The sequence below is a fragment of the Ceratotherium simum genome, chromosome 20, assembly GCF_057802395.1.
Source record: "Ceratotherium simum simum isolate JZ-2026a chromosome 20, ASM5780239v1, whole genome shotgun sequence".
Taxonomy (NCBI): domain Eukaryota; kingdom Metazoa; phylum Chordata; class Mammalia; order Perissodactyla; family Rhinocerotidae; genus Ceratotherium; species Ceratotherium simum.
In genome coordinates this window covers 16,104,178-16,130,561 of record NC_141919.1, presented here as the reverse complement: position 1 = coordinate 16,130,561, position 26,384 = coordinate 16,104,178, and the positions used below count along the sequence as shown (strand labels likewise).

Below are 26,384 nucleotides of genomic sequence, written 5' to 3'. Positions count from 1 at the left end.
ACGAGAGATATTAGTTCAGGGCAAATCTTCCTCAGCAAAATTAAATTAAATTAAAAATTAATATTTATCTAAGGAATTCACACCTATGCCTTTGAAATCAAATAGTAATGAAGGGTTTACAAGGAACCACGACAGGCCCTCCCCTAGCTTGCAACCCCAATCCTTCCGATCCCCCCAGTTCCATTCCCCACAGAAACCGGTTTAGCCATTTCTATTGTAATTCTTCTTGTGTTGCCCTCTATCTATATAACTAATACACAAATACTTCTATTTAAAAGTAATTTTAAAATATTATGTACTTCTTGCCACGGTAGATAAAATCTGAACAGATAAACTCGTAGGTGGATAAAATTTGGTAGACATCCCATTCCCCTCTCCACTCTTCCTAATCAGTCCTCAGTTAAATCTTGATTCATGCCAAGTTCAGCTTGGCATGAAAGGTGATCCCTTTCCTGGAATGTTCTCAGATACAGCTCCTCTCGTGCCCGCAGAGAGCTTTGTATCTCTCTTGTGCATTGTCCCCCCCGGCCCTTGTATTACAGCCACGTTTGTATGTGTGTGTCTCCCATCCCCAGCAGCTTGGTAGAGCCAGGGAAGTCTAACCCGTCCTTTACTTTCTCTGAATCCTCCCAGGGCAAAGCACAGGGCCTGGGATGTAGTACACACTGCGTCAATGGGGCCAATTTCACCATAAAGTAAACTATTTGCCTGACATTTGAAGCTTGGTGGTGTGACGGCAATACAAGGAATGAGTCTTCCCTTTCCAGTGTGGTTTTACAACATTATCATGGGGAATACTAAACTGGAGTCAGGAGACTTGAGACAGACTAGTGTTCATGGTGACGACTTCTAAGACCCTGGGTAAGGTACTTGATGGTTTTGCTTCCATTTTTCCATCTATAAAGTGGCAACAATAATGTGTATGGACAGAGTTGTAGTGGGGACCAAATGCAATACCACAGGTTATCAAATATAAGGTATTGCATCGATTCCTTATATGTAAAACAAAAAGGCAACCTATTTTCTGGTCACACATAGGGCTATTAAGAACATTAAAAACAATCTTTAAATAGAAAACTTCATTTTTAGATTATCCAGAGGGTCTTTCTTCCAAGATCAGCCTAAGATTTTCTCGGGGGAAATTGTATTCTCATTTGTCCAAAATTTAAAAAGAAAATTCAAACGTTTAGGACCATTTGCCTATTCTTACTTGTTGATGAGAAATCAGTGTTACTGCCAACCTTTCAGGCTTTGAGGGGATTTCAAGTTTTATCTTGATTTGATGGTTGAAAAACAAAATCAACCAAAGGCACATTTTCTAACTCCTTATCTGGCCCTACTCATTAAAAAAGTGTGAGCTACTGTTCTATCAAAACTAACTAAACCTTAAATGTATTACCAACTCTCACTTACCAAGGGTAATGGGACTACAACACATACATAATTGTATCTTACATTTATACAGTGCTTTTAACTTCTTCAAAGCACTTTTCACTGTACTACATATATAGAACATACGGATTTTTTTTTTTTTCTTTTTTGAAATCCACAAATAAGGTAAAAAAGAAATCTTAGAGTTAATAATTTCAACTTTGTACCTTTCAAAAGCTATTAGAACTTGTAAATTTGTCTAATAGGACTTTCATTGCTCTACTCTCTTCTTGACCCCTGTCAACTAAGGCTAGAAATGACTGAAAGATCTAGAGGAATCTCCAGAGGAGAGGAAGCCAAGGAGGGAAGGAAGCCAAGGCCCTAGGCCATCCACAAACTAGATCATTAGTTCCAGGGTAATTACAAATAACTGACTGTCTATGTGACTATATCCAGCGAGTCCAGAAAGAGATGAAAAGGCATAGGAAATGATGTGTGAGTAACAGTATTTACAGGGCTCTTGTCACTGTCATTCTCTCAACAAGCATTATTGAGCACCTACTGTATGACAGGTGCTTTCAACAAAGAGGATGGGTACCGTGGTGAACAACCCAGGCAAGACTGCTACTGTCATGGACATGACCTTCCTGAATGGTGCAGACAGACAACAAACAAGAATATAAACACACTTCAAAGTAACTTCAGGTAGCACTAAGCTCTGTGAAGTCCACAAACACAGGGATGTGATAGTCAGAGCCTTGGGAAGGGGATGCTATTGTAGATAAGGTCACTAGGGAACCTTCTCAGTATTTGAGCTGTCTTCTGCAAGAGGAGCCCACCTTGTGCAGGTCTGCTAACCAGATGATGGGATGAGGGAACTTGCCAAATATGTTAGAAGGAGGAGGGTCCAGGCCCGTCCCAGTTCTATGGTTATTCACTTTGCATCCTTTTGGAGATATTCCTAAAACCTTTCCAGGACCCCTGAATTACTGTCTTTCCAATGGGGGTTGCTAATACTGATCTCCTCGAGAGGAGTGCTCTGAGGAATAATGGGTAAACAACTGTGAGGAGCTCTATAAATGCTAAATAATGATCACAGTAACAACGTTTCATTAAAGTCAGCACCTTGAGAGGCAGCTCACACTCGGGTGCCTCGGCAAATGCGTAAACTGATATGGCTGCTCCCTGCACACAGCAGCACCATCCTTTAAAACAGAAAAAATAAATGAGCCAATGGTCCTGATACTCAAAGTGATTAGTGATCAACTATCTTGAGAGAAAGCTGGTGTGTGAAGTGTACCATGGGAGAAGCAAGATAATGGCACATCACAGCCCAGCACAGGCAGAGGGTAACTGGTGAACCAACTGGTCACTTGCTGGTGCACACGTCACCCGCTACAGGGTGGTAATTCTGACCTCGTCAGGACGAGGCGCTGCCACCACCAACAGCCCTGGCAGACAGAAAGTGGGATGACAAGGAGCCAGATCAGCAGCATCTCTGCCAGAGTCCCCTCTTGGCCTTGGAAAGCCTCCCCTGGAGGAGGACTGAGCAGCCAGCACCAAGGGGCCCTACCTGGAAGAGCACCAAGGAAGCGGGGATGGACACTGCATTTTCTCCTTTCTAGAACGAAATATCCCAATGACAAGACAGACTTCAGCTGTCTTCAGAGCTGCGCCTCCCCACATAGAGATATGAATCCATCCTCCTGGCACCAAATCTTCCTTCTGGAAGACCTCTCCCCAAAACATAACATTAACATCACAAAAAATGAATTCTTTCTTGTGGGTGCTACCATCTCTTTGATATAAATATGCATGTGCCTAAACATTCTTTCCTGTCTCCTACCCCCCCCATCAGAAACCACATTGTGTGATATACACACAAGCACATGCACACATACACCCAACTCCTTTGTTAAGCCCTGGCTCAGCTATTACACAGTGCCTGTGGAGTGTAGGTCACATAGCAGAAAAGTTTAAATTATTGTTGCTTCTGCTCTAAAAAGCAGAGAGGAAGAAGAGAATAGAAAAAGAAACCCTTATTTTAAGGGTGATAGTAAACACTTTGCTCCAGGTTGCTGAGCAGGTCACTTTCCCCCTGTGGGACAGGGAGAATCGACATGATCTCTGAGGTGCTATGAACCCTCAGTGCAGATATTTGAGGCGTGACTGGAAATGAGAGGGGTTAAAAAGAATATGGCAAGATAATCCTCGTCTTCAGGAAATTATGGTTTAAATTGATTGGGTGAGGCCCAAGACCCTCAAAACAATCTGATTTTAATAAAATGGAGTAATTTTAAAATGTTAAATACACTGGGAAATTACATTAAAGTACTTTGGGTGAGTATGCTGCACGGGACATGGTGAGTGCTCAGTAACTTCCTGCTGGTAAGTGAGGCATTTCCATCTGCCAGTGTCTCAGGCTGCTCGGACCTGAACCATTTATTTAAGTAGACCATTTGTTCAAGTGTTTTGTTTCCCAAAATAGGCAGCGGAGGAATCTAGGGAGAACTGTTCTCAGGAGATGTGGTCATTCATCACCACGGCCAAATCAGTCTGGACTAAGTTGGTTCATGAGCAGGACTGCCCAAATGGCTTCCAGATCTTGTTTGGTAAGTGTTTTTAATGCCTTGGCGATAGCGGACTATCAATCAGGTGGAAGATACAGTCATAAGGAGGGAAGGTACCTGCTCAGAGCCTCTGCTTTTAAATTAAGCTAACCACATTCAATGAAATCCAGTAACAAACCCCAAGGAATGTTCCCGATTATTGTCTTGGACCCTTTATTTCACTGTGCCTTGTGTTTTTTCAAATCTCTATTTCTGTTTTTACCTGCCATTGACTTTCTGGATTCCCTTCTCCTTCCAGCTTCTGGCTCTGTGCTCCCCCTTTACACTTGATGGGTATTTTGGTTTTCCTGCTTTTCACCTTTGGCACTCTTTCGAAAATGGGTTAGGTTTATCTTCTGGCTCTTTCTACTTCTGGCTGCTCAGAAGTCTTAACCCTACTCAGCCGAGTTTTGATCCCAGGACCATTTCCCGGCTTTGACCCGGCTCAGTGGCATCCGTGCTGGGCTTGACCCCTCCAGGTGGGGGCAGGGGCAAGAGGAAGGATCAAGCAAAGAGCAAGCAGGGAAACAGGAAGAATCTCGGGCTCAACTTCAACTGTGCAGGGCACTGAGCCCTTGCTGGCTGTCCATTCTCTGCCTCCTTCTTCCCCTGCTGCTTTCATTCCCTCCTGTCTCTGAATTTTTCATTTTTACTAAGTCTCCACCTTCTAACTGGTCCATCTTCTTCTAGCATCCTCTTGTAAGATTTAAATGGCAGTGAGAGTAAGTGATATCCATTAGCCAAAATACATTTGATAGCCGGGAGAAACTGCTGAATCTCTAGTGTCTTTATAGCACTTATCAAATGCCATTTAACCATAGTCATTGCCAAACTGTTCTGGGCTTTCCAGGAGTCAGCTGGTAGCTAAGTCAATAAATATCTGTCAAATGAATGAGTGAATGCACACTAGTTGTGTAACACTGCATCAGGTACCTTAAATAATAGAAAGGGTAAGACTTCATCCTGGGCTGATGAAGGACATCTTCTCATGCCCATTCACAAAAGGACTGTTTTGAAATATCACTGAGGGCCAGACCAGGTTCACTATTTCTTTTAGAACACAAGAAGTCATCTCTTAATGCACAACCGGCTTCATGTGGACAAAACAGAACATGAACAAAGCTCTGGTTATGGCATAACAGACGCCCACGAGCTAATGAGCTGTCGAAGGTGAACACTGCATTACTGCCAGTGGATTTTCTACATAACTTCTTCATAAACAGCAAAATGCATAAAACATAAATGAAGAGAATGAGCCCCTGTATACCCACCATTCATGTCAAGTCATACAACATTGACGTCGTCCCAGAAGCCTCCACTCTCCTGTCTATCTTTTACTCACTTGTCTTTATAATTTCTCCACCTTTATAAACTCTGCTAAAACATTCAGTTTTACCCAGTTCTGAAATCAAACTAGGTTAAAAAAGAAAAAGAATAATTGCATGCACATTCAACAATGGACATGAAAAACTGGTTTTTTTTAATAAGACATTTTGAAGTGTACAATTTCTTTTGCTAATTGAGACATTCACTTTTTAGTCCACTTTTCTGTTTTCTGACTGCCAGTCACTCTACTCCTTAATACTTCAAAGGCATTCGTCCCAAAGCTGCCTTTGGTGTTATTCTAACGCTTTCCTGGACTCAACTGAGTTTTGAAGGAGACTGAGCTCATCATAATGAAATGGAATGTTGACATTCCACGATCATCACTGTAATCATTCCTAACTTATACTTTGCTTCAAAAACTCTCTTCCCCTCCTCCCTAAAGTCTGTACTTTCAAAATAGTGTCTACACTTTTAATTATGTCTGACAATAAACTTCTCTCACCATAAAATCTGATTAATCATGGACTACACCCATCCTTATCTGCAAATATCCTATTCTTTTCAATTGCATTCATATCGGGCTCCCAAAGAGTCATAATATTAGCAATGAATGTTTTAACTGTTTCTGTAATTACTGTTTGTCATATTGCAAATCAAAGTTGTACAAACTTTGCAATGGATGCTGGTTGAATTATCTACCAAATTGGGGTGAAGGATCCTTTAAACTACTGTATACTGAACAATCTACAGAGTAAAAACTGAAATGGAACTTAAGCGACTTGGTCTCCAGAGAGAATCAAATCTGATGCTGTAGTGTTAACAAGGTACTTAGGGTCCAGAATAATCCTGCTAATGACACTTCTTCCAAATTAATCAGTTAATGTTGTGGGTCCTGATGAGACAGGATTCAGGAAGGCAGAGAGCAGCGGGGAAAGCTCCCGGTGATAGCATCTGATAGAGCAAAGGACAGAAGACAAAAGGAGAAGGCTGTATTCTGTAGAAGTGATCTGGACCACAGTGCTGTAATTACAAGTTTACAACGCTGCCACACTGCTTTGTGAAATGTAATATTTTTGTTATTATTTTCCTTGATTGAGATTCATATTTTTCAAGATGTAATAACTAGTAAGATCTAGTCTCATTTTTCTGTATATTTCGATACAGTGAGTAGAGTGCTCTGGCTGAGTTAACAGTTTCATGTAGGGGAGACCTGAGAAACAAGATTGGCAAGGAAGGGCAGGTCAGATTATGAAAATCCTTAAAACATTTATACTGGACTTAATCCTTCAGAAGTCATTTAGTGTTCTCTTTTTTTTTTAATTGAGAGCACCATGAGGAAAACGGTGTTCTTGATGGTTTCTAAGGGGTAAAAACTCTAGGCAGGGAGATTAGGTAAGATAACAGCAAAAATTCAGGCATTAAGAAATAAAGTTAGACTAGGCTGGCAATAGTGACAATGGCTTAGAAAGAAAGGACGGATGCAGCATTATAAGGGAAGAATTTGGCTTCTTTCCCTTTGTCTTTTCAGCCACTTGGGCTTCATACTATTCAGTCTTCCTGATTTATTTCCCTTCCCACTTATATTTTCCTTCTTCCCTTGATAATCTACTTTTTCTTTCCCATTTTTATTCTCTCCTTTCCTTTGCCTGCATTTAAAAAAATTCTCTCATTACCTTCCTGGATAGGATGATGACTGAATCAGTCAGGTAGAGATCAAATGTGAGATCTGAGTAGAAATTACCTATAAGATTTACTAACTAATTAGAAAATGTTGCTGCTTAAAAAGCATCTTTTTTTAACTTTTTATCTGCAGTGAGAAAGAAGAAATGAAAGAAGAAAGATGATGAGGGTGTGGGAGATCAAGATTTGGCCACCCTAAAATCTATCTCTTTACCTTGGTTGTTTTCTCTAGGGACATTTGACCTCCCCCACTAACCGCCTAAAGAATTTGACATGGTGGCTCCTTCCTGGAACAGATCTATCATGATGGCTATAAAGATAACGTAGGATGGAGATTACAATAGGAAAGGCACCAACAAGCCCCTCTTATCAGAAGTTCTGTCTCTCTGGCCACATTCTCTGGATGACCCTGTGAGGAGTTGCCAGACAATCATTTACATTTATAAGGGAAATCTCCATTTGTAAAGGTATCTCCCTCTCTGTTTTGAGAAGAGAGGGGGATGGCCTCATTTCTAGAGGCTTATCAATGTGGAAGGTGAGGCCTTAAAGCTGCATAATAACCTTACTCTTGTTTACTGTGCTTTAGTGGTAATCTCCTGTAACTGACTCCCCCCACCCCCAAAATCCTCCATTGGCTGAACATGGTATTTAAGACGAGAATTTCTGCTATTGTGTTGAGAAACTCAGTGTCCCTGCCTTCTCCCATGTATACATGTTATTAAACTTGGTATTATTTTCTCCTGCTAACCTGTCGTGTTAATTATTTGGCCAGCCATAAGAACCTTAAGGAAAAGGGCAGAGGGAGATTCTCCCTCTTCCCCCTACAAGGGAAAAAAAGAGTAGGATGGAAAAGGAAGAGACTTTCATTTACTCATCCATTCCAGAAGTGCTGTGTTTCCAGAGAAAGAGACAGAGCCAAAGAGACAGAGAAAATACCACACAATAATTTGTGTTATTGTAGTCGTATTATATTTTTCCCCTTCTAACTCACTTGGGTAAAGTAGAGCTACCAGGATGGGAGGCTAAAGACTAGGGTGAGATGGGCAGTCTCCTTTCCTCCCTTATTGTCATGCTATGTCTCATATCAAAAGGTGGAGTCTACCTCCCTCCCCCTCAGCCTCAGTGACTGGCTCAACCAATAGGATGCCTTGGAAGTGACTTTCTGGGACTTTTGAGGCTAGGCTGTAAGAAAACTGGGTCTTTTGGAACATTTACTCTTGGATGCTTTCTTTTGGAACCCAGCCACCACTTTGAGAGACGCCCAAGTCACATGGAGAGGCCACACGTAGACCCTCCAGTTGGCAGCCCCAAATAAGATAATAGCCAGCATCTCCTGCCACCCTAGGAGTGAACCATCTTCACATCCAGCCCAATTGAGCCTAGAGATGATTGCAGTCCCAGCTGACAACTGACTGCACTTCCTAGGAGACCCCAAGCAAGAACTTCCCAGCCAACCCCACCCAATCCACACAACAATGAGAGACAAGAATTACTCCTTCAAGCTGCTATACTTTGTTGTGGTTTACTATAGAGCAATAGATAACTTTTTTCATCCTTACATGAGACATAAAGAATATTAAATGTCTGAAAGATTCATAATGTATGTATGTTCAGAATGAATGTATATTTTTTATGATTTTTTTCCTTTTAAAGAACACTTTATTACTCATTAGCCTTGAAACTGGAATCTGAATTGACCTTGATCAGAAATCTTAAGAAATGTTTCAGCAAATCTTTTAAGCACTATCATATTTTGAGTACTGGTTCAGGATAAAGTATCAGGTATCAATACTGGTTCAGGTATCGATGTGACAAGAAAAACTGATGTGTAATCAGAAGATGGAGTTTAAATTCTAGTTCTGTCATTTACCACTGTGTGACCTAGGACAAGTTATTTAACATCTCTGATTCCTAGTTTCCAATGCTATCATGTATTTTAAAGTATTAGTGATGCTTGGCAAAACATAGATAGTCAATAAATTTCCATTTCTTTCCTTCCTATGAAAGTCCTACACTCACAGGTGCAACCATGTCAAAGCTTATCATACTGCTTCCTAACACTGAATATTTTTATTATTTATCAAATATTTCCCTTGATAATTATTTCATAAGCTTCCATAGTGTTGCCTTTACTAGTGTGATCTACCTTACTTTTCCTGTGGGATAGCTTGTTTAATACATTTCGGGGACGCATTCTGCTGCTAGATTCTCACAAAGGCACTTTTGTGACAACCTTCTTTGGTTTTCAAGGACAGGACCCTGTCTCACGTCTTGAATGAGGTTTGCTACCATACCGCAAACGTTAACAAGTTAAGTGCATACCAAGTAAGAATTTTAATTCAGTTCATCATATGTTTATGTATTTAAATTTAGAATCAAATTGATATAATTGGTAACATTACCCATTTGCTTTGAGATGCCAAGTGATTGAAAAACTTTAATTCAGAAGCGAATTACCTTGCTTATTTATCATTTTTGCATAATTAGGATGAACTAATTTAAGTTGCAGTTATCCTTTAAATGACTTAACTGATGTCGGCTGAGATACTGAGATACTCAAGGCCACATGATTAGTGGAGTCATCCTGAACATCACTCTGTCTCATAGGGTTGGAAAGTACACGTGCACCTTGTGAAGCTTAGAGACAAAAGTTGCAAGCTTGATCTTTTCTCCATTAATATTGTTTTTCTGTTTTGTTCCCCTCACCTCACTCTAGGCTACTTTATGGTTTCCAGAGGGACCACACATTGCATTTGGTGATGGGCCTCCTTTTCCAACTCTGTCCTGATTTTATGTCATTTTTACTCAGTGTAGAGCTCACATCTCAGGTCTGCAAAGGGAAGGCTGGTTATTCATTTGGTGACTTATGGTAGGAATCCCCAAGACAGTGTTCTTTATAGGATAGGGACTGAAGTTCCTTTAGCAAATACTGCCTTTTGATGATGCATTTTAATGAGCGTTTTAAACATCTGGACACCAGACCACCGGTTAGGGTACCTGGAACCCATAATTTTAAAATAGCGTTTTTCAAATGGCAGGTCCTGACCCATTAGTGGATTATGAAATAATTTTAGGGGTTGTGACAGGCACTTAAAAAACAAAATAAAATGGAATAGATAATATTAGAATGCATTACATGTAATAGGGTAAGTAAAGTTTCATAAAACTTTTGTACTAGTTTTGTGTGTGTGCATGTATATACTGATTTATGATAAAAATCATTCTATATATTTTTTCGTGAGTTGCTGTCAAGAGTCTGAAAGCCACTGCCTTGGATTTAATGCTATCTGAAACAGTTTCACAATATAGCAATTTGAAATGAAGCCCCAACAATATATTTAACATATAAAAGTGTAGATAGCTTTTAGTTACATATTTTAAAGGGATTGGCAAGTTAATTTTTCCTGAGGAGGCTAGCCCTGGGATGACTTGGCATTTTCCAAAGGTCCATGAATCAGTTATCCCAGTAAATGGTAGGAGCCCAAATGCCCTCTCCCTGGGAGGCTCTGAGGTAACAGGTTCCTCATCTCATCTGTGATGTTGCTGGGGCCCTGCTGCAGCGGCTGTTGGAAGTACCATGTCTTCCCTAACCACATCAGAAGGACCCAGTTTTCCCAAAGTCTCAGGCTACCAGAAAGATGGAATCATATTTCTCCCCCATTCGTGGAACCTGCACCTGGCTTGGAGAGCTGGAAAACTCCAACCCTTACCTACCCTCTTTGCTAGAGAACCTCCCTTTTCCTTCCCACTAGGTCCTGGGAAGTTGGGAGGCAGCAGTAAAGGTTACTTGTGTTTTATCCACACCAGGGGAGTCTGTGTTTTTGTGTGAAGGCTGACTCACGTAGAGAAGAGTTCCATCCCTAGAATTAGAAAATTAATCCTAATCAGAGTAATGCAGGGTCCCACTTTCAATCTGCTAATGAGCTTTAGAGAGAGATGGCACATCTTCCTCCAGTTGATGGATGCTCCTTTTAGAGGATCTATGACATCCTCCCCAGGTCCTCACTCTTCTGGGCTAAGATACTTCAGAACCAAAAGAATCCTCAGGGCAGGAAGGGACCCCTTGCTTTTCTGGCTCTTGCCCCTTGAATTTTCCCAACTTCTCACTTTGCAATCTACTCTCTCTGCCATTAAAATGGCTGCCTATTAAACTCATTAGTGGAATCTGCCATACTGTGTCACTTAACTTTTTCCACCTGCTTATGGTTTTTAATTTTTTTTCCATAGAAAGCCCTGACCTAAATCTTTACTCTTCTTTTACAATGCTTTCATTTTGACCTTAGCAATGCTGAAAACCAACCAAACTCCTTTATCACTGCCCCTCCCCCAAATTTCCATCAACATTTTCCTGTAATCCAGGTTGTTTATATACACTCAAGAGGTAGTCAACAAAGACAGACTAAAGCTTTATACGGGACTTTTTTTCTCCCCACATGGGACATTTTCAAGAATAGAAGCTTTCAGATGAATTCACAAAGCAAGGTAGATAAATCTGTTACCAACATTAGAATCTCATTCTAAAATATTTTCTACATCTCAAAACATGGCATAAGGCAGATCCCTATTTTAGAGAAAGGGCCTTATTATATAAAGTTGTCTTGAAGACCCTGAGATTGTCCTTAAGAGCAGTGCTATGGGAGGATATGAGGCATAATCTCGGTCATCCCAATATTTAATTTAAATGGAGAAAGTGAGATGGTCTCCCAAAGCACTGGAACTGATTTTGCCCTGAGCCTCTCCTTGGTTTTAAATTTTTATAATCACAGAATATAGAGAAGGAAAAAATTTGGTGTTCATTCTAACTGCCTCATTTTACAAACTAGGAAATTGAGGCTTAGAGGCATGAAGTCATTAAGGTCATCCAGTTATTTAGTTGGTTACTTGGACTAGCGTGGTTTCAGAAAGGATGCAGAAAAGTAGAAGTATTTGAGAGCTATTTAGGGACTGTGATAATCAGCACTGACTGACTGGTTGGTGATGGGATGAGAGACTGGGTACTGAGGGAAAAAGGATATTCAAAGATGTTGCCTGAGTCATTAGCTTTAGCATCCATGCAAAGGGGAGGCATTCATTCTGAAGGAGAACATAGGAGGAAAAGTATCTGCAGAGAAAGACTGTGAGTTCAGTCTGGGAGTGTTGAGTTTGGATGCCTTTGTAAAATCCAAGACAATGTACTACAATCGAATATACACAGGAGGGAAATCATGAGACTACTGAGTTATGAAAGTTTAGTAAAGAGAGTGTCTCCAAGAGGACGTTATCATCATCCACAGCTGCTGTGCGGCCAAGTGAGACAAAGATAGAAAGGTGTGCATTAGGTTTAACAATAAGGAAGTCACTGGAGACCTTGGCAACTCCTAGAAGAAAACATAGGGAAAAAACACCTTGACATCCATCTTGGCAATGGTTTTTGGATATAACACCAAAACACAGGAAACAAAAGCAAAAATAGACAAGTGAGATTGCATCAAACTAAAAAGCTTCTGCACAGCAAAGGAAAGAATCAACAGAGTGAAAAGGCAACTTATGGAATGGGAGAAAATATTTGCAAATTATAATAATAATTATAAGGGGTAAATTTCCAAAATATATAAGAAAGTCATACAACTCAACAACAAAAAAGCAAAAAACCAGATTTAAAAAATGGGCAAAGCACCTGAGCTGACATTTCTCAAAAGAAGCCATACAAATGGCCAAGTATACAAAAACGTGCTCAACGTCACTAATCATCAGGGAAATGCAAATCAAAACCACAATGACTTATCACCTCACACCTGTTAGAGAATGATGATTATGAAAAAGATAAAAGATAAATGTTGGTGAGGATGTGGAGAAAACAGAACCCTGTACACTGTCGGTAGGAATGTAAATGGGTAGAGCCATTAGTGAAAACAGTATGGAGGTTCCTCAGGAAACTAAAAATAGAACTACCCTATGATCCAGCTATTCCACCTCTGGGTATGTACCCAAAGGAAATGAAATTAAGATCTCAAAGAGATATCTGCACCCCCATGTTCACTGCAACATTATTCAAAATAGCCAAGATATGGAAACAATCTAAATGTCCATTGATGGGAGAATGATTAAAGAAGATGTGGTATATATACATACAATGGAATATTATTCAGCCAAACAAAGAAAGTAAATCCTGACATTTGCCCCAACGTGGATAAACCTTGAGGACATTATGCTAAATGCAATAAGCCAGGGGCCGGCCCCGTGGCTTGGTGGTTAAGTGAGTGCGCTCCACTGCTGGCGACCCGGGTTCGGATCCCGGGCTCACACTGACGCGCTGCTTCTCCGGCCATGCTGAGGCCGCATCCCACATACAGCAACTAGAAGGATGTGCAGCTGTGACACACAACTATCTACTGGGGCTTTGGGGGGAAAAAATAAATAAATAAAAATCTTTAAAAAAAAATAAATAAATAAATAAATAAATGCAATAAGCCAGACACAAAGAGACAAATATTGCATGATCACAGTGGAATCTAAAACAGTTAAACTTATAGAAACAGAGAGTAGAATGGTGGTTTCCAGAACTGGGGAGATGAGGAATGCAGATGTTGGTCAAGGGGTATAAAGTTCAGTAATGCAAGATGCTATGGAGATCTAATGTACAGCAGCAATGTGACTATAGTTAATAATACTGTACAGTATTCTTGAAATTTGCCAAGAGGGTAGATCTTAAGCGTTCTTCCCACACAGAAAATAAAAGAACTATCAGGTGACGTATATGTTAATTAGCTTGATAGTGGCAATTAATTCACAATGTATATGTATATCAAAACATCAAGCTGTACACCCTAAATATATAAAATTTTTATTTCTCATTATACCAATAAGATGGAAAAAATGTGCAAAAGCCATGAACAGACATTTTACCATCTAAGGATATATAGATGGCATATGAGCACATGAAAAGATATTTAACTTCACTAGCCATTAAAGAAACGCAAATTAAGACCATGATGAGATATCATTATACACCTATCACAATGACTAATACAAAAAATAGTGACAATACAGAGTGATGTCAGCATTGTGGCAGAGTGAGTTGCTCCTTTTGCTCCAATAGGACATCCACAGACCAACAAAGGATCCTCTGCACAGCACGCTAGAATGCCTGAGAGATCCATACATCTATACCTCTGACGGTGAGTGGACTGGACCACGTGGAGGCGCTGGAACTAGGGGAGCAGCAGAGGCAGCTCCCAAGACAGGAGGCTCCAGGAACTGTGGCTATGCCCAAGACCAGAGCCTCCAGAAAATGTGGCGGTGCTTGCAACTGGAGGCTCCAAGAACCGCGGTGGTGCCTGTGACCCAGGTACCTCTCCCCCTGTGGTGGTGGCAGCGATGCCCACAACCCCAGCCCACCCGGCAACGGCAGTAACACCTGCGAACCCAGGGCCCCTGGCAGTGGCAGTGCCAACACCTCCAGAAAATCCAGGGATATCAGTGGAAGTGACGTGCATAGCAGCAGCCCCCCAGCTGCAGCATTGGACCCCTGGCTGTAGCAGCACCAAAGGCCATGGAGAACGCAGTAGTAATGACACTAGAGCCCGTGACCCCAGTTCCCCCAGCACAACCCCAGTCCCCCCACCCACAGCAGCAGCACCTGCGAAGCCAACAACCCTGGATGTGGCAGAGGTATCTGTGACCCTGGCGTCCACCTCAGTCTCTCCCTCCCCCCACCGCAGTGAGGAAACTGATAACCCAAATGACCCTAGAAAGAGCAGAGGTGCCCAACATCCTGGTGACCCCAGCGGCGATGCCTATAACTGCAGTGACACCGGAAGCAGAAAGGCACCAGCAACCTCGGAAGCACAAGCAGCACAACGAGGGCACTGATATAACCTCTGGAAGAGGCAGTGGTGGGTGGAAAGCACTGGCCCTCAAATACAACCAGAACTAGCTCAGAATCAAAGTAACCAAAGCCTTACCCAAATAAGAAAGATGTTCATTAATACAAATGGGCCGGCAGAAGAACAACTCATCAGGCACCATGAAAAATTATGGTAACATGGTATCACAAAAGGAAAATGACAATTCTCCAGAAGCCAAACCTGAAGTCACAGAAGATTGTGATCTAACTGACAGAGAACTTATAATAGCTGTCATGAAAAACTCAACAAGCTATAAGAAAACTCAGAAAGACAGTTCAGTGAGCTCAGGAATAAAAATTAATGAACAGAAGGAGTACTTCACCAGAGAATCTGAAACTGAAAAAGAACCAAACAGAACTTCTGGAGCTGAAGAACTCAATAAATGAGATGAAGAATAAAGCAGAAAACATTGGCAATAGAACAGATCATGTTTCCACGGGAAAGAGAATTAGTGAACTCGAAGATATAAATCTAGAAATGATTCCCGTGGAAGAGGAGAGAGAACCAAGACTTAAAAAAAAAAAAAAAAAAAGAAAGAAAATTTATTTCTCTACATGAGAAATATCTGACTCAATTAGGAAAAGCAACATAATGATAATTATGGGGTATCCCAGAAGGAGAATAAAAGGAAAGGAAGCAGAGAGCTTATTTAAAGAAATAATGGCAGAGAATTTCCCAAACCTGGGGAACGAACTGAATATAAAAGTACAGGAAGCTGACACAACATCTAATTATCTCAACGTAAAAAGACCTTCTCCAAGACACATTATATTAAAACTGTCAAAAGTCAATGACAAAGAATGTTAACGGAGGCCAGAGAGAAGAAAATAACTTACAAAGGAACCCCCATTAGGCTATCAGCAGACTTCTCAGCAGAAACTCTACAGGCCAGGAGAGAGTGGAATGATATATTCAAAATATTGAAAGATAAAAATTGTCAGCCAAGAATACTTGATCCAGCAAAGTTATCTTTCAAATATGAAGGAGAAATAGAGTCTGAGGAACAAACAAAAACTGAGGGAATTCATCACCACTAGACCTGCCTTACAAGAAATGTTAAAAAGAGCTCTCCTACATGAAACGAAAAGGCAAAGGTAGACAAAGCTTTAACCAAGGTGATACAGAGAGAGAATCAGAAAACTACAAATACATATTAGAATAGGGGAGTAAACACTTATAACATAAAGGTTAAATAGAAAGAAAGCATTAAAAATGACTATAACCACTCCAATTTGGTAACATATTCACAATACAAAAAGAAATAATTTGTGACAACAAAAGATAGCAGGGGAAGAAGAAAAGGACAGAACCTGTATAGGCAAATGAAGAAAAAATGCTATCAACAGAAAAAGGACTATCTCATCTACGAGACCTTTTATACAAACCTCTTGGTAACCACAAAACAAAAATTCAGAGCAGAGTCATGAAACATAAAAAAAGATAAAACTGAGAAAGACATCAACAAAAACCATCAAACTGAAATGGTAGAGAGAAACGCGAGGAAAAAGAAACAAAGGAAATATAGAGCAACCAGAAAACAAAAGATAAAATGGCAGTATTAAATCCCTATATATCAGTAATTACCCTAAGTGTAAATGGACTGAATTCACCAATCAAAAGACAGAGTGGCTGGATATATTTTTAAAAAGACCCAACAAAATGCTGCCTCCAGGAGACCCATCTCAGCTCTAAAGAAAGACAAACACAGGCTCAGAGTGAAGAGATGGGGATGGAAGATGATACTCCAAGCAAATGGCAACCAAAAGAAAGCAGCTGTAGCCATAATTCTATCAGACAAAATAGACTTCAAGCCAAAAAAGAAAACAACAGACAAAGATAGGCATTATATATATAAAGATAAAGGAGACAATCTATCAAGAAGACATAACGCTTATTAATATACATGCACCTAACATAGGAGCACCAAAGTATATAAAACAACTATTAACAGGGCAGTATTAACTATTAAAGGGAGAAATTGACAGCAACACAATAATAGTAGGGGACTTTAATATCCCACTTACATCAATGGATAGATCATCCAGACAGAAAATCAACAAGGAAACATCGACCTTAAATGAAATACTAGACCAGATGGATTTAAGAGATACATATATAACGTTCCAACCAAAAGCAGCAGAATACACACTCTTCTCAAGTGCACATGGAACATCCTTAAAGATAGAAAAAAAAAAAAATGAAGAAATTCTATGAGAAATATCTGACTCAATTAGGAAAAGCAACATAATGATAATTATGGGGTATCGCAGAAGGAGAAGAGAAGGAAAGGAAGCAGAGAGCTTATTTAAAGAATAAATTTTGGGGGAAACAAAACAACTCTCAATAAATTTAAGAAGACTGAAATTATATCAAGCATCTTTTCCAACCACAATGGTATGAAACTAGAAATCAACCACCAGAAGAAAGTTGGAAAAGCCACAAATCTGTGGAGACTAAACAACATGTTATTGATTAACTATTGAACCAAAAACGAAATTAAAGGAGAAATCAAAAAATACCTAGAGACAAATGAAAATGAATATACAATGTACCAAAATCTATGGGATGCAGCAAAAGCAGTACTAAGAGGGAAGTTTATAGTAATACAGGCCTACCTCGAGAAACAGGAAAAATCTCAAATAAACAATCTAACACTACATCTAAAAGAATCAGAAAAAGAAGAACAAACGAAGCCCAAAGTCAGTAGAAGAAAGGAAATAATAAAAATCCGAGCTGAAATAAACAAAATAGAGACCAAAAAGACAATAAAAAAGATCAATGAAACTAAGAGCTGGTTCTTTGAAAACATAAACAAAATGGACAAACCTTTACCTAGACTCACTGAGAAAAAAGAGAGAGAAGGCTCAAATAAATAAAATCAGAAAGGAAAGAGAAGAAATCACAACCGATATCACAGAAATACAAAGGATTATAAGACAATACTATGAAAAGCTATACATCAACAAATTGGATAACCTAGAAGAAATGGATAAATTCTTAGAATCATACAACATCCAAAAACTGTATCAAGAAGAAATAGAGAATCTGAACAGATCAACCACTAGTAAGGAGATTGAAATAGTAACTAAAAACCTCCCAAAAAACAAAATTCCAGGACCAAATGGCTTCTCTATTGAATTCTACCAAACATTCAAAGAAGATTTAATACCTGTCCTTCTCAAACTCTAGCAAAAAAACTGAAGAGGATAGCACACTTCCTAACTCATTTTATGAAGCCAACATTACTCTGATACCAAAACCAGACAAGAACAACACAAAAAAAGAAAATTATAGCCCAATATCACTGATGAACATAGATGCCAAAATCCTCAACAAAATATTAGCAAATTGATTACAATAATACATTAAAAGGATCATACACCATGATCAAGTGGGATTTATTCCAGGGATATTAGATATTAGTTCAACATCCACAATCAATCAAGGTGATACACCATACTAAAAAAATGAAGAATAAAAATCACATTGTCATCCCAATAGATGCAGCGAAAGCAGTCAACAAGATTCAGCATCCATTTATGATAATAACGCTCAATAAAATAAGTATAGAGGAAAGTACTGCAACATAATAAAGGCCATATACAACAAACCCACAGGTAACATTATACTCAATGGCAAAAAACTGAAAGCTATCCCTCAAAGAACAGGAACAAGACAAGGATGCCCACTCTTGCCATTCTTATTCAGCAGAGTACTGGAAGTCCTGCCAGAGCAATTAGGCAAGAAAAATAAATAAAAGGTATCCAAATTGGAAAGGAAAAAGTAAAACTGTCACTATTTGTGGATGACAAGATTTTATATATAGAAAACCCTAAAGAATCCACCAAAAAACTAAAAACAAACTACCAGAAAGAGAAGTCAAGAATACAATCCCATTTACAATCGCAACAAAAAGAATTAAATAGCTAGGAATAAATTTAACCAAGGAAGTGAAAGATCTATACAATGAAGACTATAAGACATGGTTGAAAGAAACTGAAGAAGACTTAAATAAATGGAAAGATATTCTGTGCTCATGGATTGGAAGAATTAACATGTTAAAAAGTCCATCTTACCTAAAGCAATCTACAGATTCAATACAATCTCTATCAAAACTCCAATGACATTTTTCATGGAAATAGAACAAAGATTCCTAAAATTTATACAGAACAACAAAAGTCCCCAAATAGCAAAAGCAATCCAGAGAAAAAAGAAGAAAGCTGAAGGCATCACATTCCCTGATTTCAAAATATACTACAAAGCTGTAGTAATCAAAACAGCATGGTACTGGCAGAAAAACAGACACACAGATAAATGAAACAGAACTGACAGCCCAGGGGCCGGCCCCATGGCATAGCAGTTAAGTGCTCGCGCTCCGCTGCTGGCGGCCTGGGTTCGGATGCCGGGCGCGCACCGACGCACCACTTATCAGGCCATGCTGTGGTGGCGTCCCACATAAAGTGGAGGAAGATCGGCACGATGTTAGCTCAGGGCCAGTCTTCCTCAGCAAAAAGAGGAGGATTGGCATGGATGTTAGCTCAGAGCTGATCTTCCTCACAAAAAATAAAAAAATAAAAAGAACTGACAGCCCAGAAATAAACTCACACATTTATGGACAGCCAATTTTCAACAAAGGAGCCAAAAACATAACAATGGAGAAAGGAAAGTCTCTTCAATAAATGGTATTGGAAAAATGGGCCAGCCACATGCAAAAGAATGAAAGTAGACCATTATCTTACACCATACATAAAAATGAGCTCAAAATGGATTAAAGACTTGAATGTAAGACCAAACCATAAAACTCCTAGAAGAAAACAGGCAGTACGCTTTTTGACATCAGTCTTAGCAGTATCTTTTTGAATATGTCTCCTCAGGTAAGGGAAACAAAAGAAAAAATAAACTAATGGGACTACATCAAACTAAAAAGCTTCTGCAAGGCAAAGGAAACCATCAAAAAATGAGAAGACAACCTACCAATTGGGAGAAGATATCAGCAAATTATTTATCTGATAAGGGGTTACTACCCAAAATATATAAAGAACTCATACAACTCAACAACAAAAAAACAAAATCAAAATATGGGCAGAGGATCTGAACATTTTTCCAAAGAAGATATACAGATAGTCAATAGGTACATGACAAGATGTTCAACATCACTAATTTTTAGGGAAATGCAAACCACAATGAGGTATCACTTCATGCCCATCAGAATGGCTATTATTAAAAAGACAAGAAGTAATAAGTGTTGGTGAGGATGTGGAGAAAAGGGAACCCTCATACACCGCTGGTGGGAATGTAAATTGGTGCAGCCACTATGGAAAACAGTATGAAAATTCCTCAAAAAATTAAAAATAGAATTACCATATGATCCAGCTCTTCCATTTATGGGTACTTATCCAAAGAATACGAAAACACTATTTAGAAAAGATATATACACCCCTATGTTCATGGCAGCATTATTCACTATAGCCAAGATTTGGACATAACCTAAGTGCTCATCAATGGAAGAATGGATAAAGAAGATGTGGTATATATACAATGGAATACTACTCAACCATAAAAAAAAGATGAAATTTTGCCATTCGTGACAACATAAATGGACCTTGAGGGTAATATGCTATGTGAAATAAGACAAACGTAGAAAGGTAAACACCATATGATTTCACTCATATGTGGAAGATAAAAAAAACAACAACAAACACCAAGATACAGAGAACAGATTAGTGGTCACCACAGGGGAAGGGGGGTCGGGGGAGGGCACAATGAAGTAAAGGGGCACATTTGTACAGTGACAGATGGCAAAAACTAGACTTTTGGTGGTGAACACAATGTAATCTATATAGAAGTCGAAAAAACGATGTACACTTGAAATTTATATAATGTTATACAGCAACGTTACCTCAATAAAAAAATAGTGACAGTATCACGTACTAGGAAGGATAGGAAGTAACTGGATTTCAATACACTGCTGGTGGAAATGCAAAATGGTACAACCATTCTGCAAGATACTTTGGCAGTTTCTTTTTTTTTTTTTAATAATTTTATTTATTTATTTATTTTTCCCCCAAAGCCCCAGTAGACAGTTGTATGTCATAGTTGCACATTCTTCTAGTTGCTGTATGTGGGACGCGGCCTCAGCATGGCCGGAGAAGCAGTGCGTCTGTGCGCGCCCGGGATCCGAACCCAGGCCACCTGCATCGGAGCGTACGCACTTAACCACTACGCCACGGGGCCGGTCCTTTGGTAGTTTCTTAAAGAACAAAATATATACTTACCATACAACCCTAATCACACTCCTGGGCATTTATCCCAGAGAAAATAATTTATGTTCACACAAAAACCTGAACATGATTGTTCACAGCAGCTTTATTTATAACAGCCAAAAATTAGAAACAAGCAAAATGTCCTTCAATAGGTGAATGGCTAAACAAACTATGATACATTCATACAGTGGAATACTATGTGGTAATAAAAGAAATAACACAATTGATACACACTACAACTTGGATGGATCCCAATCTCACATCAAATACTCTGATTCCATCTATATAACGTTCCTGAAATGGCACAATTATAGAGATGCAGAGCAGATCAGTAGTGGGCAGAGATCAGGGAAGGTGTGGGAGAAGGGATGGGTATAATTACGAAGAGGAAGCATGAGAGAAATCTTTGTGCTGATAGAATAGTTCTGCATCTTCATTCTGGTGGTGTTACACGAATCTCCACATGTGATAAAATGGCACAGAGCTATTCACACACATTGTACCAACGTCTATTTACTGGTGTTGAGTAAACTATATTATAGTTATGTAAGACATAACCATTGGGAGAAACTTGTGAAGAATACAACTGTGCTAATTCCTGTGAATCTATAATTATGTCATATAAAGGTTTTTTAAAAGTATGTGTAAAAACCAAAAACAATCCGATAACATTTTCTTCTTAAAAATGCAAGCCAGGCCGGCTCCGTGGCTTAGCGGTTAAGTGCGTGCGCTCTGATGCTGGCGGCCCGGGTTCGGATCCCGGGCACGCCCCAAGGCACCACTTCTCCGTCCAACGCGAGGCCGAGTCCCACGTACAGCAACTAGAAGGATGTGAACCTATGACATACAACTGTCTACTGGGGCTTTGGGGGGAAAAAAATGAATAAATAAAATCTTTAAAAAAAAAAAAGATTGCTTTAAAAATGCAAGCCAGAGATGGAGAAAAAAAGTTTGCAAAACACATTTGATAAAGGTCTGAACTTCTTCAACTCAACAATAAGACCAAAAAACCAATAAATTAAACAAAAAACGGGCTAAAGATTTGATCAGACACTTCATTAAAGGAGATTATGAATGGTTAAAACGCATACAAAAAGAGGTTCAACATTGTTAGTCACCAGGGAAATGCAAATTAAAACTCAGTAAGATACAACCATATACCAACTAGAATGTTTAAAAATAATAAGAGTTACCAAAGCATCTGTTGGTAACCAGAAAGCAATGAGAACTCTCAGACATTGCTTATGGGCATGAAAAACAGTACAGCCAGCTTGGAAATATTTGGCAGTTTCTCCTACAGTTACATATAAACTTACCAAAAGACCCAGCAAGCCCCCCCGCCAGGTATTTACATAAGAGAAACGAAAACATGTCAACACAAAGACTTGTATGTGAATGTTCATAGCATCTTTATTTCACAATAGCCCCAAATTGAAAAAAAACCCACGTGTCTATCAACTGAAAGGATGATAAACTGTGGTTTATGCACACAAAGGAACACTACTCAGGACAGAAAGAATAAACTAGCGATACACACACATGCACGAGTCTCAAAAGTATTCTTCTAAGTGAAAGAAGCCAGACAAAAGAGAGAATATACTTTATGATTCCATTTATATGAAAGTCAAGAGAAGGCAAAACTACTGCAATGGAAAGCAGACCAGTGATTGCTCTGAGGGGTCTGAGAGGTAGGGGTGGAGGGAGGGGACTTACTGCAAAGGGGTACAAGGATCTTTCTGGGATGACGGAAATATTCCAAATCATGATTTTGATGATGGTCATCAACTGTATAATTTTTCAAAACTCACTGACTTATACACTGAAAGTGCTGAGTTTTATTTTCCATTAAATACATCTCCACGAAAGTGATTAACACTTAAAAAAGAAAAAACAGAATTTGCAGACTAAAGGGAGTTGCATGGTAAGGGTTACTCACCACAGAGACGAGGTGGCTGTAGCTCTCCAGCCTCATCACATCTCTGTACAGGGCCCACCTGCTGCCACTCCTCCTGGTGAACTCCACAGTCACGTCCCTGAATGACACTGGGACCTGTAACAGCACATTTCTAATCAATTTCTGGAGGGTCCAGAATCAGGTACATGGAAAATATTTCTGGAAACTAAGTTTTACTATGTTTACTGTTCAGAGTTTAAAACAAAATACTATAAAGGATAACTACCACGGCCCTAACTCTGTCTTACACTTACAAGAGACATACACACTTAGTAAAAAAAATTATTCTCACGCTCTGATTTATTCATATTTGTTTTAATTTATACACAAATATTGTCACTTAATACAATGAGAAAGCTTAGTGCCTTATTTTTTTAGGTGAAGTTATTATAAATAGGATTCCTGTATACACTTCCCATACACCAACAGATTATGCTGAGCACTCTGCAAAATATACACACCCCAACCTGGAGATCTCTTCTGGGGTAATAGGGAACCAACAAAGAAATACATGTAAGCCTGGGAAGTATTATACACGACCAGATTCATACTTCAGCAATGCTCTAGAACACTGAGCATTCTTCAACTTGGCACTACTGACACTGTGGACCGGATGATGCTATTTTTTGTGGAAGACTGTCCTGTGTATTTTAGGATCTTTATCAGTATCCCTGTCTTCTACTGACTAGATGCCACTAGCATCCCCAGTTATGACAAATAGTGGACAATGTCTTAAGCAGCAAAACAAAAGACCTAATTTAAGAGATTACAAATATTAAGGCAAAGCAACAAAGATAAAGAATGGGAAACTAAACTATAGGAAACAAAACATGGTCATTATTTTCTTGTGCAGCTATACACAGAGATGCTGCACAAGCAACTGGGTAGATGCTGATGCCATACAAAGAGACTGGCAGAATAAATAAGAGTCAGAGGTTGGGTCGTAGCAAGGCAGATGTTTTTCCTTTGCACTCAAAACCCCTGTGGAACACACAGATGAAATTACTTATTTCACTGTTGTTGCATAATTCTGGAACAGAGAGGTAGGTCTAAAATGCAAATAAGGATTTAAGAGACATTAGTCATCAAGATGGTAACTGAAGTCATTAGAGAAAAAGGGCTGGCTCAGAAAGAACATAGATACTGAAGACAGAAAAGGACTAAGTACAGAAATCAAGGGAAGAGCAAAATTTAAGAGGCAGGTGGAAAAAGAATAGGCCACGAAAGTTGAGAAGGAATTTCTAAACGTTGGAAAGAGAAATCAGAAAGATTAGAGTACTGGAAATTAAGAGAAGAGAGAGTTAGAAGCATAAATGATTTCTCTAGTTCAAGGGAATAGACTGAGCACAAACATTTACAACCCCGACCTCCAAAAACATGCTCAGGTAAAATATAAAAGCTACTATAAAACCACGACAAAAAAGGAATACAGAGAAATGTCCCAGCAGAAGGCCTGAAAATTTGAACAAATGCTGGAAGAGAGTAAGATCGTATTAGATAAGAAAAACAGGACAATGCTGCCCACAATCTAATGCAGAGAAGTGGGGAGAAGGAGCAGGGTGCTGATGAGGGCCCAGAAAGACATCCAAGCTTCCAGTGAACAAGACCTGGAACAAAGTGTGTGGTGGGGAGAACAACTAACAGAGTAAACTTCCTGTTTGAATACAGGTGACATCATACAAATGAGTGTGGAAAAGCTGGACACTAATATCATGGGGACAGCTAGAGGCCGTCTGGGAAAAGACAGATCTCTCTCACATCACAGAGCAGGACAAAATTAAAATGCATTCTAGATCTAAATGTAAAAAATAAAATCACATTCTACAAGACTACACAGAACAATGATTTTACAAAGTTAGAGTGGGAAATACCCAACTATGCCTGAAAATCCAGGAATCGGAAAAGACAAAACTGCTTAACAATATAAAAATCAAATGTCTTTATGGCACAAAAAAAAAAATCATGAGCAAAGCAAAAATACAAAAAACTGCAGGAAAACTGTGCAATTTATAGCACAGAAAAGGGATATGAAGATATACTGGATACAGTCATTAAAATCAGCACAGCAAGAGGCCGGCCCAGTGGCATGGCGGTTAAATTCGTGTGCTCCACTTTGGCGGCCTGGGGTTCGTGGGTTCGTATCCTGGGCACAGACCTACACACCACTCATCAAGCCATCCTGTGGTGGCATCCCACATACAAAGTAGAGGGAAACTGGCACAGATGTTAGCTCAGGGACAATCTTCCTCAAGCAAAAAGAGGAAGATTGGCAACAGATGTTAGCTCAGGGCCACCCTGCCTCACACACACACACGCACACACGCACACACAAAAAAATCAGCACAGCGATAGGAAAACGAGTAAGGGATAAAGAGTTCAACAACAAAAAAATATAGATGAACTACAAACAAAAAAAGATGTTCCACCTCACTCATGAGGAGAGCAAAGCTTATAAAACTAAACTGAGAGATCATTTTTAAACCACACTGGTAAAAATTCAAAGTTTGATACACTCTATTTGCAAGGCTGTAGGGAAGAAATGCACGTTCTCCGACTGTTGGCTCTACCTTCAACTACATCCACAACCTGACCACTTCAAAGTAACTAACACCCTTATGATCATCATTTCTTGCTAGGATTACAGAAACGGCCTCCTATATTGTTCCTGCTTCCACTACTGCCCCACTAGAGTCTTATCTTCAAACAGTACACAGAGTTACTCTTTTAAACTGTAAGTCATGGGCCGGCCCCGTGGCTTAGCGGTTAAGTGCGCGCGCTCCGCTGCTGGCGGCCCGGGTTCGATCCCGGGCGCGCACCGACGCACCGCTTCTCCGGCCATGCTGAGGCCGCGTCCCACATACAGCAACTAGAAGGATGTGCAGCTATGACATACAACTATCTACTGGGGCTTTGGGGGGAAAAAAAAAATAAATAAATAAACTGTAAGTCAAAACTACCCTTTTGACTCAAAAGAATAAAAACCAAAACCCTCAAAACCCTCCACATCACCTAACTAAATGGAGAGAGATCCTGTGTTCATGAATTGGAAGACTCACTATGATCAAGATGTTAACTCTCCCCAAATTGATCTATACTACAGATTCTATAGGTTCAGTACAATCAAAACGACAACCCCAGCAGGCTTTTTAGAGATAGACAAGCTGATTTTTAAAACTTTCTATAAAGAAGGAAAGGACTGAGAATATCCAAAACAATTTTAAAAAAGAATAAAGTTGGAAGGCTCGCATTACCTAATTTCAAGACTTACTGTAGAGACACTCATCAAGACAGTGTG

The 26,384-nt window shown here is 39.5% G+C and overlaps 1 protein-coding gene across 45 annotated transcripts in view; it reads right to left on the bottom strand.

Moving 5' to 3' along the window:
* The window catches only part of LOC106803402 (uncharacterized), a 68,704-nt gene that overhangs the window by 38,456 nt on the left and 3,864 nt on the right, over window positions 1–26,384 (bottom strand). For 30 of the 45 annotated variants that reach the window (XR_015555415.1, XR_015555410.1, XR_015555407.1 and 27 more), the window contains one exon: window positions 23,072–23,185. Coding sequence is in view for 4 of the 45 variants with exons in the window: in XM_087444478.1 (XP_087300604.1) it covers window positions 23,072–23,185 (114 nt within the window). In the remaining 41 variants the exon portion in view is untranslated. Of the gene's footprint in view, window positions 1–2,496; window positions 2,577–23,071; window positions 23,186–26,384 lie in introns of all 45 variants that reach the window. The other 15 variants (XR_015555385.1, XR_015555383.1, XR_015555384.1 and 12 more) reach the window with 1 other exon arrangement.